This window comes from Colias croceus, chromosome 11, assembly GCF_905220415.1.
Source record: "Colias croceus chromosome 11, ilColCroc2.1".
NCBI classification, from domain to species: domain Eukaryota; kingdom Metazoa; phylum Arthropoda; class Insecta; order Lepidoptera; family Pieridae; genus Colias; species Colias croceus.
This window is the reverse complement of record NC_059547.1, coordinates 4022480-4036064: the sequence shown is the minus strand read 5'-3', so window position 1 is coordinate 4036064 and position 13585 is coordinate 4022480. Positions and strand designations below refer to the sequence as shown.

Genomic DNA, 13585 nt, shown 5'->3' with positions numbered 1-13585 from the left:
GGACGGTCGTAATCAAAGCCCCGCGAGGGCTGATATATATTTCCACCATTTCTCCTTGAGGGCGGTTGTAATCAAAGCCCCGCGAGGGCTGATATATTTGCACCTATTTCCCTGCGAGCGACAGCTGCGCGAGGGATGTTTGTAATTTGAAATAAGTAGGGCCTTCCCAAAAATACTTAATAGTCACCCTGCGAGGGTGGGTTTAACCTGGATAACGAACCTAACCTGCGAAGAGTAGCGGTTAAACCTAGCGGCCACATTTATGTAATCTGCTTCGAGCAAGATTTAAGGTGCTAATATAAAATTAGAAGTTAATAATCATTTAAAATAATAATATAGTAACAAGGTACTTTAACTTATTTTCCAATGCTAGCAACAGCTGTCCAGGATGAAATAAGAATTGATTTGACAATGGTAATTAATTGTTATGTATATGTATATAAAAAGAAGGCTTTAACTATTTAATAAAGTCAAAATTCAAATCATTTACACAAAATTTTAAAATGAACTTCGATTCATATTTAATTTAGTTCATACAATCGATGTCACATTCAGTTGCTTTATATCTGTTAACATTCCTTACGAACGCAGCCATACGTGGCTATACCATCGTAGGACGGTTTTATTGCACAAAATAATCTCCGCTCACCCGCAATTTTTTACTTTTTGTCAAGGTGTACAAGTTTATAATATTATTCTAAAACGTTAGAATATGTGAATAGTAAATCCTTTGAAATGTCTCTAAATTTAATTTCTAATTAAGGTATCTCGATAACTATACGATAACGTCTCTTTCCAAACTAGAAAATTTAAATGTAAAATTTTGGCACTTACTCGTTTTAACCAAAAAGTTGCATCATCATTAGAAACATAGGAAACGTAATATAAATAAAAGTAATTTTCAAACCAAAATTGCTGTGTGTAATACCTATGTCTATTTTCGCTTATATACGGATCAGATTAATACTCATAAAAGGACACGTATAGACTACGGATACTTTTGAATGTGTGGTACGTTCATGGTACCTACTGAACATGTGCATTGTGCGTATTCCATCATTATTCAGATGAGCGGCTAACTCCCGGACGATTTATAACATATCTCGACATGTTCGGACACGTTGTGATTCGTGCAATTACGCTAACATCAACTTGTTCCTGTTATAGGTAATACCTATATAATTTGTTCTTTGAGCTGACTCATCTCGTTCGATAATTTTTAGTTATAAACTATACTCCGAACCGTTCCTAGTGATAACGACAATGTAATAAAGTCGTAGCAATGGATTGCATGCCTGTTAAGCTTTGAGTTGGCTCATAGGATTAGCCTTGGATTTATCCATACATACTATTAATATTCACTTGTAACCTTGTAATAAAAACACATTAAAAATGAAATAAAATAAAAATATCTATATAAAAGAGAGGGTATTTGATATATTTAGTCAATATCAAATAATCACAAAAGTAATATTAATAACGATACGAGTAAAGCCGAACGGTAAATCCGTTAAAATCTGCTTTACTCACAGTATTAGAAATTCAAATATTCATTAGTATATATTGCATTACTTATAAAATATTTCAAAAGAAAAGTTACTATTTCACGTAAAATGTTGTATCGTTAATTTTAAATATCTAACATGCTATTAAGTATTTAAAGCATATTGAAAAATAAACTATTGCTGAAGGATTCACTAAAAGACCTCAGCATTTTAAATAAAGTCCAACGGATATACCGTCGATTTAAAAGATTTTTGCTCATTTTTAAGTAAAATGTCATTACAATAGATGTAAAAATAACTCACTGTACCGATCCGACGGGATACACTTTTTCACACTTTTAGCACTTGCAATATGCAATACTTAATACTTAATAGCACCAAGGTTGTAGTCTTGTAGACAACCTTCTCGCGGCGGAAGCTAGACGCCAATGAAGAAGATCTAGCGCCTGCACATTATCGTGCGCCGGCCGCGCCACCTGGTGAGAGGTGTGCCGTGTGCGAGAGAGATAGCATATATACAACGAGAAAGAGAGGGAAAATAGGCGGAAAAAGCTAGGTACCTTCTCGATAAGTAAGCTTCAAATTACGGTCAAGTGTTTAATAGTAAACTTTTTATTTTCAAACCTTCTAAATATGTAAGTTCAATGTTTAAAGTAAACAAAATAATTCTTATTACGATGTGAGCCTATATGAGCAATCTGCCTGAATTCTTAATAAATAATTTCAAATATTGAATTTTGTTAGGAAATATATAAACTACAATTTAATATATATATATCAGTCAAATATCGTAAATATCAAAAAATACAGAAAACTAGCACTCGCCGTATCCCCGACCCGGGAAAACTGCAAAGCTAGTCGGTGTGAAAAATATCATCTCTCCTTTATAATATGAATTAGAACGGGTTATAACAAGATTTTATTTATTTTATAAATTATACAACTTAATGATTAAGTATGCAAAATAATTACAAATGCATAATAGATCGGAACGTACATAAAACAGTAATTATTATGATATGACCTGGAAGTAGTGGCATTCTTTTGTTATTAAATCTTAGGCTTTTTAAAAGGTCAAAGTCAAATTCATTTTTTAAGATTCATAGAAGCTCTACCTATTTACTAGAAGCCAACAATCTCAGAATTATAGAAGAACGTTTTATCAGAGTTAATGTTGATTTCATAGTTTAATAAGTAGTATTATAATGTAGGTATATTTATGTTTCATAATCATTGTATATTTAGTTCCGGAGTCACTTGGATATTTGTCACGTAAGTATTATAATACTGTGGGGAGTTCAACGTAATATGGTCGGAAATTGTAACAAAGCGAGGGCTAAGAATAAATATATTTTTCTTTACTAGCCGAAATATCTAATGAATAAATCAACTTCGATATCATTAGCATAATATTTATTAATATCGCACAGGTATTTGCATGTCGAAATCCAGTCCGATACAAGGTAGGCGATATTTAGAATTCTGTCTCAAGAACGGTGTTTTATGATACAATTTGAATTAATTGTAATATTATAAACAACTTGTTTCTGCTACGGTAGTGTAGTTTTGCAATTTTGTATTAAGTATTTAAGACCGAGAGTTATACAGCTATATAATTTAAAGGTACAAATTATTATTATATTAGAAGACCTATAATACAGCTTTGTTTTATATCTGCATCTCGTTAATATAAAAAAGAAAAGTTTGTTGTTCGCTGAATGATTTATTGACAAATGTCAGTGCGGCGCGGACTAAAAAAAAAACGATAGGTAGCTTATACAAGCGAGTTATAGGTTTAAAGAACTAAGTATGTAATTTAATAAAATATAAATTGAATACTATCAAGAATTTAGTTTTTATTTATGTGTTTTTCCTCGTCCAAATACCTAGAAAACTTTATAAAGCTCGCATACGCATAAAGCATCAATCAATTCACGTTATCCCTTGACAAATGACAACCGCTAATTTTGTTTAAGTTTTTTTTATTTTTATTATTTACTTATGCCATTGTTATTATAATTGTTGATCTGTATTTATTGTGTGTCTAATAAAATTCCACAATTTAATAAAAGTAATGACAAAATTTGTATGAGGAAGTTGGAAAGTCTACCTACGGAAGAGTTATATGTAAATATACATACCAGCATGTAAAATTGGTGAAGTTGCCATATCCTTGAGAACTTCCTCCACTAAAGGCTCGCCCTCTTCATACAGCTCGTGTTGCGCTATTTTCAGTTGAAACTTTTCTAAGTTTGATGCGTTCACACTGTAGAAAGAAAAACAATCATTAAATTATTTTATAAGCATTTCCCTTTGGTAAAGAAATAACATTCCTAGAAGTAGGTTTAAGCATACAAGTATCTATATCATCAGCTGTAACCATGTTTAGAATACGACATGAAATGATGTTTTATTTCCACTTAGAATATAACCACATCATCTCAAACTACGAAACTTTATTAGAAAACTCGCTATTTATGATCCACTATAAAACTTCGTCTATAACTTTTTAAAAGTACCCGATCGTAAAGTACACAAAGAGAGAGGGAAATCAAATAGCATTCGAACTTGATTCGAACACTAATGCTACGTGTTCTCGTCGCTTAAAGTCTGCAGCGCCCCGTAAATACCGTTTGAAATTGTTATCACACATTCTTAACCTGATCGTTAATATCGAGATTTACATGGAAGATTTTCCGGCGTGTTGGTTTTGGCTGCGTGGAACACATAAGTGGACGTGATTCGCCTGCTAGACATGGCCCACACTCCAGGCGACGTCGCGCGGGACACCACGGAATACTAAGGAGCCTACCGTCCTACGTGTACCGCTCTCAATTTGTGGCATGCTCCGATAACCTGCATTTAGAAATCAAGCCGACACCTGCTATAAAATTTATTGACTCTCTTTTTGGTGCGAATTGTATTCAAATCTAATGGGAATTCAGCACTGGCACCGTTTTGCAGGACATTTACAAATCTGCATATAGCCGATGAATAGTGCATAGCTTTCTACTTACACTTGTAGCATAATACTGTTATATTATTGTATCAGTTGTTATTATTACAACTAATATGCAGTAGCAAGATAAATTACTTATCGGTCAAGTCTATCGAGGACTTGCGTTGAGAATGATATGATTATAGGTTACGATGTAGGTATCTTTCGATACCTTGATATAAACAATATTTATTCGATAGATAAATCTATAAATGTAAAATATTTTATTCGTATCGATATTGTACAAATAATCTCAACTGTACAAATTTGCGGCCTTGTCGCATTATCGCATGTGTACAGCATGAAAACAAATAATTTCACGCAAAATCTTCTTTGCATTAAGCAAAATATCTTTGAAAATCCCATCTCATTTCACATTCTTACGACTTATCATTTGCGGTAATGTATCGCAAAGAATAATTCCCAAATTATAGCAACCCTTTACAAACGATACGTATAATGAGTTGCGCCATCATATCTAGAGAGGCGTTTGAGGAAGTCTCCTGCATTCATTCCATTTAGTTTTATTGTCGAAGACCCCGCGCCTATCTCGGCAGGGCACCGTAACAGGATTTTTAAATAAGATTCCTCGCAAAGCTTGTGAAATTTGCTTTACAAGATAAAAAAGGTCGCCTTTCTGTTACATATAGAATGATCCCATCGTATAAGTATGATATTATGATCCGTTTTTATAGTAGTATCAAAAAGAAATCCGTCCAAAATGTATAAGTGTAAAGATGGAAGAATAAAGAGCATGTTATGTTAAAGTTTTTCATTTCTTGTAGCGTTCCTGCGAGATTTGGTCTGCCTATATTTACTTAAGTGAAATTACGTCAACGTGTGGCGGCCAACCTGTTTGGTTTTAATGCATAGTTCAGCACTTGCCGGGTTATTCGTAGAGGATAAAAGAGCCCTGCCAGCTTTCGGGATGTACATTAATTATTACTAGCTAATGTTTATGTCGATAAATGCCGAAAATTACAAGTGCACTGGTTTATCACTGATTCCCTATTAGTGATCACATTTTTTAAATTATTGAAATTGTATTGCGATGTTCAATAATTGCTAACGAGTTTGGCAAAATTTAAAAAGTTAAATTTATAATTGACAGAATCACAAAATATTTGGCTGTATATTAATTTTTTCCAAGTTTAATTGCAGTTATAACGAAGTCGGTAACAATTTAATTCGGCAACTCGACGAGCGCTACATAAATCGTACTTGTGGATGTCAGCTGTCGGCAACTTCGAAAATTTTCCTTGTAATGTCCTTTTCCCGTCGTTTTTCGCGAAGCAATTTTAATTAATATTTCTTAACGGTCTTTAAGCGCCAGCGCAAAAGACATAGTTTATAATAATAACACATTTCTAACGCAATATACTAATTTCGAGTCGCAGTTAATAGCATCTTGCTCTTTTAAGGATCATGAAAGTTAGTTATGAGTATTTTGGGAATACCATCTTCAAGTCCATTTAATAAGAGAGTAATAAAGATAACTTATTTGCATCTTATTATTCAGTGACAGCCAATCTTAAACTGCTATAATATTTAGGTTTGTAATTATAATATTTTCTGTGTATTTGTATTTGTATATTATGTGTCATATAAATTAGAGTTGTATTGTTTGTTATAGCTAAAAAAATAAACACGTTCAATTAAAAGCAACTTACCTAGGTTCTAGATCTTCCATTTCACCAATGGTCGGATTTTCTGGTCGCAGCACATTCAAGTCTTTATTTGGCGGTATTACCACGGGGTTGTCTTCGTATTTCCCTTGGAGTTGCATGGCCAGTATCCTCTGAAGGTCTTCGAAGCGATCTGCTGGTGCCGTCGGAGTTCTCGGTTCAGCTTCAACACCACTTATTTCACTTGGAGCTGATTGGTCGAACTCTCGAGATGAATTACTTCCATTACTGTTGACAAATTGATTTTTTTAAATAAAATAATCGTAATTTAATTGATATAAAATTGATAGTTTTAGTGATATAAATTTGTATAACTATTTTTGTATAAATAAGAAGATGTAACGAGTATGTTTGTAAGTAAATGAGTTATGAGATAGTAAATAGGGTAGGTAAATAATGAGGTTCGAAAGTGGCGTAACGACAGATAGGACTAAAGTAGTAGATAATGAACAGAAAAAAATATTTGTTAAAACATTTTACTAAAACATTTGAATATGCGGAACCTACAATAATTCCGAAAGGGGGTTGCTATGGAGAGAGCAATTGATAACTAAGCACGAAAAACTTCAACTGATTTAATTAGTCTTAAATATTCAAGAGCCCGTATTTTGATGACCTTCAGTCTGTTATTGTTATGGCTATTGATGAAAGGATTGATACTTGAAGCGATAATTTAAATCATTTTCACAAAGCAATTGGAAAATTTACATTGTCTTCCACCCACAGTGAAAATTAGTTAAAGAGTATTATTAAGAGCCTATAGTTTACATAAATTGTGGTTAATATTACTTGAGTTGTCTAACCGCCAATTTAAACTGTTACTTGTGGAAAAGAGTTACGAAGAATTAACGTTGAAGAGTGAAAGCGATGGATGCGGTTTATTTTCAACTTTTTATTTTAGTGATTTAACTTATTTTTATTAAATTAAAAAAATTAATTTATATCATAACATTATGTAACAAGGATAAACACATTATTTAAATAAATTGACAAGAATGGTAGAGAGGAAGGAAAAACAGATTTTATTTATTAAATAATTATAAAAACAGACATTTAAAATAAGGTTTACTTATAAGCCTCTGAATAATTAAATCCTATTTAAAGTTTGTTTAATGATTGTTAATTTATGCGTAATAATAATATCTACCTATGAGCTATTTTATACAACGGTTAAGTCCCCTCTCCATGTATATAATTGATCAGTTTATCTACGAAAAGGTTATCCACTCTTGAATATCTACTCCCTTTCCTTTCCCACGATTATGACCAGGTCCTTATGGTTAAAACGTTTGAAAGGGCAAACTTAATAAATAAACTGTATTTATGGGTTGTAAATTGTGGAGTTGAGGGTTTATTAATTTATTAATGTTGCGTCAGTGTTACGAACACTTATGAGAAGGTTGTATATGATAAATACATTCGCGACTGCAGACAGCAACTTAAAATTATTACCTACTAATTCAAAGTTTATGTCTTCATAATTATCACTTGAAGTGCTCTTACTCGAGCTTTGAAAGTAATAAGCGTGTTTAAAATATGGTGAATTTACAGACCCCAGACAGTGTAGATTTATTTTTCGTACGATAAAGATAAAATGTATATGACCTACACAATATGTTATACATTATTAAGGTACCGTTATCACAATGTCATTAATAGGCCAAACTGCACCGATTTTCCGAGATTTACTTAACATCAAAGTAACTAATTTTTGATAGATTACGATTTAATATAAATTTATAAAGAATAGAGAAAATTCGATCACGAGGCGGGACTTGAACCCGCATCCTTCGCGCCATTCCGATTTGCCAAGACCGACATATAAATTATCATTTTTTCAAGCCTTGGTTAAAACTTATTCATCGAATAACATATTAAACTACCATTTCAAATGTATTCTAGTTGTCATGTGGGAGGGATTGAAATGATGTTTTTGGAAACAAGTAGTTCTCTATTTAATAAATAGTTTGTTCGCGTGAAAATTAATTATTTTTATCATTATATATAAGTTTATTTTTTGTTTAAGAAGAACTATAAAGATATCTATTGAATATCTTGACATGAATCTCGAGTCTCGACACAAAAATCACACGTCTATCTTCGACAATCAATACCTAGCTGCTTTAACAAAATAGATTATAAATTTTATCAATACCAACGATCAATGCATTGACAATTAAAATATTAATTTTAACTTTAATTATTTCTTCTATAGTGGTCACCATATTCTTTTCAATAAACAAAGTAAGTTGTGCCTGAAAGTTCAGAATTAATTACGATTGAAACACAATTATGAGTTATTCCCGAATGAGTTCCAGGTATACGTGCGTCAATTGATATGCATCATTAATATAAATTGTTATTCAAGACCAATATTAAATGAATTTTATATGCACGTATTTGTAAGGAAATACGATAGGTAAATATTTCCACGTACAATTATTGCATTAAATACCTTACGCACGAGCATAATAGTGCGAGTTAACTATTTTTTGTAGAGGCCTTTGTCAGCAACCTAGTTTTGCGTTTTTACAAATATACGATTATGTTGGCATGAACAGCGTTATCTACAACTATGAATATTAATGTAGTTCTCATTACATGCTAAGGTCCTACGCCCTTTAATCGCTAACGGTTATCATTTCATTTTATCTTACTTTGGTTCTACTGATATTATGATACAAATTTATCTTAAGCTCTAGTGTTGATAAAATTTTATTTTAACATTTTCTTTGCGTCTTTCGACACTTTGAGTGATAGTCAAAATCAAGTTATAATAAAATAAGAGTGAGTGTACCGAGCACACGTGTCAGAAGTGAAACTTCTTTGACAAGATTTATAGCTCAATGATCTATAGATATTAGATACCAAAATCGTCACCTTACTCTATCTATTAAATAAATACTTTACAATACATACTCCTGTCCTGTACAATAAAACGAATACACGTTTTATCGTTCACAAAATCAATGAACTAACGTTTTCATTTATTCAAAAGCTCGCATCAGCTTTTGCTACTAGCTGAAAAATATTTTTCACATAATTAAATTAACTTTCGCTTTAATGCCTCACTTGTTTACGCCTAAGTGGTTGTTTGCAAATGTCCTCAGCTTTGTGTTCATGTTGTAAACGGTGACAGCTTTTGTTTGTAGAACAATGCATTAATTAATTTGTCATCGCATCGGCTGGATAAATATTTAAAAGTAAACGTAATATGAGTTTGCCACTCCATTACTTTTATATCGCTAACAATAGCTAGAAGTAATAAAGCATTTAAAATCACGTTATTGTCGTTAAATAAAGTTTAATTAGTGGGATTTAATTTTACTTCGGAACTTTGTACTAAGCTATTAATAAGTAAATATTCGTAATTCGTTTTTCATTTTTGTTTTTCAGTTCGTAAAAGATAATGATACTCATAAGTAGAGCAGCTAATCTCAAATATGTAAGTTATATGCTAATGAATTTGTCTAGCTCTACAATTTTATATAATATATGCTCGGCCTTGACATATATTAGAAAAAATTTAATTAATTATGAGATAAATTGAATTCCTTTTGGAGAAATATTTAATGACATAAATGATAAACGTAATATGACGATTTACAGTTTCACATTACTTGGCCTTACCTGGATACTGAGTAAAATTATTAATCAATAAAACCTCTTGAGGTATGTGAGCAAATAGAAAATCGCCGCAGATTGCTTTCAAAGGTAAACATTAGTGTCGTAGCAAATATTGAGACACGTCCAATATAGTATTACATTTCATTTTCTATAAAATTACAAATAACTCATGTTTTATAGTAAACATTTTAATATTATTTTTTAAATCACGAAATTACTTATGGAATATATTATTAATTTATGTTTCAAGCTGGTAGAAATGGCTTTTTTGCCACTTTGGCTTGTTAAAATTCAGAAAAATCATTACTATTTGATCCCTACTATAAATTATAACGATACTAACGTTAGTCAATGCACCGATATATCACAAAGACCTTGGTCTTAGCTTATCCAATTAATTAAAAATACTTGTAATATGGTGAACATACCGATTATAAACATTCTTGATAAAGAAACTTTATTTGACATATCTTTTTAATGCTAATTTCCTTGTTGTTTGAATACAAATTATATTTTGATTAATAACTATGCATGACAAAAATTAATATTAAAGCAATCATATAAAATTATGCATAATGTCGCATAATAAACTTAGAAACATAAAAACGAGTGTTGATATTTTCATTGATAGTTTAAAATTATTATGAAGATGCAAGATTGCATACATATTGTTTGTAAGCGTGTTATTTTAGTGCGAAAACGGAGACATTAAGAACGAAGAGTTACTACCTACGTCATATCATACAGACCCAAGACAATTTAACAGTAAACGCTTTTTTGAGGACCAATGAGTAAATTTTATTAAAGTGGTGAATGGTAATGTGCTCTGAGTGTTCACTTTGTCTTTAGACCTGCTTTTTTTAATCCTTTATATTTGTGAGAATTTTACTAATTTGTAAACATTGTTTTACTTTTAATTAATACAAAAATGTATAAATAAATATTTTACCTGCTACAAATGGACCTATGTAAACTTACAAGGACTGGAGCAGTATAAGAATAAAAAGAAAATTTTATTACGTCGATGTTAGTGTACCGTATTTAACAACAGAGAGACATCAAATCTCCCCTTATACTTTATAGTAAAATGTTATGACACTGATGCAGAGTTTCAATTTATATCAATGGAGTTTATTTTCACAATAAGATATGAGATAAATAAGTTTGCATTTTAAAATGTAAAATCTTACTTGATTGGCCAAATTCAAGTATCAACAATGAAAAATAAGAAAAAAAAATATGTGTTAAATATTGACATCAGAATTTTTAAATACCTAATTTGATGCTTTATTTACTTAATTCTATATAGAAATGAATCTGATACATTCTGTTTAATCAATAACACATTACCTGCACCGTGTTTGCGATCTTTATGCGAAATAACTTTAGCGACGAGTAGAGAAATAAAATATTTTAAGAATAACACATTGCAACACATTCTTGTACCTAAACAATCTATAAAAAATCAAATATAAATAAAATGAAGCATATAATATTTTTATATGCGTACCTTTTCCTGCTCAACATATATATCGCTATCTACAGATAAGAGTATCGAAAACATGTTATATTGGGTTTATGATAATTTTCGATAGTGATGAGTGTAGAGACCAAAATTACAATCATTATCTCTGCCGAATTTAGGGAATATTTTTTGATTAATCAAGACTAAAATTAGTTTATACAATTTATATAGTAGATTCTATTTAAATATTATTAGTATCTATTATTGAGAACTAGAGGAATGAACAATTAAAAGAGGAAAAAGGAATGGATATAATCATTATAAAACTTTTTTCCGACAAATACTTCTTAATGTATCGTAAAGTTAGAATATTTATTAATGATATGTTTGTTTTATGCATAATTGTTGTCATTATAAATGAATTGGTTGCTCTATTTGACTTTAACACGAATATTTTTTTTTTAACTGAAATCGAATTTAATAAATGTAGCAATTCGGTACATTTCGGTACATTCGATAAATTTAAAAACAAACATAAATGAAAAATGAAAATTGAATTTGAGTTTAGAGCCCAAAAAATCAAAGATTTGCATAATTAAATAACTATTGTGAATGTGAGTAAATGAAATGAACCTCACACTATGATAAGTACCTAATCACCCGGCTGTACACAGTTCAATTTAATATTATGTGTAATGTAGAATATTTCTGAATAGCTGTTTGTTCTAGAGATATCAATTAGATATTATTGTAGCTAATATGCAACAGTATAACATGAATGTTCCCCAACAAATTAAAACAAACAAACTTTGTGTGACCCATGTTTTTTTTTTTAAATATAATTCAGAATCTTTATAATATACCAATTTTCTATTGAGAAATTCCAAAAATAATTAATAACATTTTTACTGTTTTGAATCAAGTTATATTACTGGCTCTACATTATTTAAAATTTTATATAAAGTTATAGCTGTCACTATCGATGAAAATTATAATATAATATGCCATTATAGTGTAATTTAGAGCTATTTAACACGATATTAAATCATAATTAGCTATGGAAGTATCTCAATTAGTTAATAGAACAGGAAATTTTGTTTACACATCGAGAAATTATGAATTATGTTATCTTCAAAGACGCTGTCAAACCGGTAAACATGTGATAACGGGAGATAACATATGTATATTAAATATTCTTCAGAGAGCTATAATTCCTTGAACTAAACAAAATTGTAAACACGACGGTCTTTAGGTACACAGCAATCGAATATAACTAGCTAATTAAGTTATTATACATTCATGCCTATTTGGGAAATTTGATTCAAAGTTAAATTAATTGCGGGGTATTAAACTAGACCTCATTAAATTTAAAACTACTAAAACTTTAAATTTCACTAGCTCTACCACAAGAAATAACACCAAAACACAAACACCGCTCACCTTTTCTGCAGGAACCGCTTCCGAAATTCGATATACGCAGAATGTCCTTTATCCGTTTCATCACCGATTTTGACTCTGCCGTGCAACGGGACTCTGTGTCCAGAGATGCCATAGTCCATCTGGAGGTCCACGATGAGCATCAGCGTGAAGAGGACGAGGAAGGCGCTGACGGCTAGCGCGAGGCGCTCCTTAAGTTTCATGTTGAGCATGGTGCGCGCGGTCGGCCGGCGCGGCGTGGCGGCACTGCGCGCATGGTCCGGCGTCGGGGAGCGTTTACAGTCGCGCGCGCACGCCACACGCCAGCGGCGACGCCACCGCGCGCGCGCCCACCCGCTGACGCTGCAACATTATCACTAATTAGCTTGCGGTCGCCACTCGCCCTGCGCCCGGGACGGGGGTATCGCTCGCTGCTCGCTGCTGGCCCAACCAGATGAGCATCTTCAGCGATAAGGACCAATATAATGCGCAAAATATGTATGTAGAGATGTAGAGCAAAAAGGACGAAATTAATAGCATTTAAATGGAAGAATCATGTTCATAAAAGGGCCTTAAGGTTTAAAAATAGTCTTTAAAAGGCCTGATCTGAATTCTTGGACGTGTAAACACTAGTCGTTATAATTCAGGAGATGACTCTACATTTTATAGAGCCGAGAATTGGGATGTTTATTTATTCATCAACTTTACACGTCAAAAAACGAATAAATGTTTAAAGAAACATCAACGCATATCAAAATTTTCTTTGCAATCGAAATCGATATAGATTTTAATTTTTAATACAAGTCACAACTAACAAATAAAAAGAATTGAAATATATCAAATAACAATAAACGTGACATTTAATAATAAACCAGTTCAAAGAGTTAAA

General features: G+C 31.6%; 1 protein-coding gene across 1 annotated transcript in view; it reads right to left on the bottom strand.

Moving 5' to 3' along the window:
- LOC123695804 (extracellular serine/threonine protein CG31145) overlaps nucleotides 1-13585 on the bottom strand; it is a 68338-nt gene that overhangs the window by 15532 nt on the left and 39221 nt on the right. The window contains exons 3-5 of the mRNA XM_045641740.1: nucleotides 12721-13059; nucleotides 6174-6416; nucleotides 3647-3771 (exon numbers count right to left, since the gene is read on the bottom strand). Of these exons, the coding sequence (XP_045497696.1) occupies nucleotides 3647-3771; nucleotides 6174-6416; nucleotides 12721-12929 (577 nt within the window). The 5' untranslated portion in view covers nucleotides 12930-13059. The remainder of the gene's footprint in view (nucleotides 1-3646; nucleotides 3772-6173; nucleotides 6417-12720; nucleotides 13060-13585) is intronic.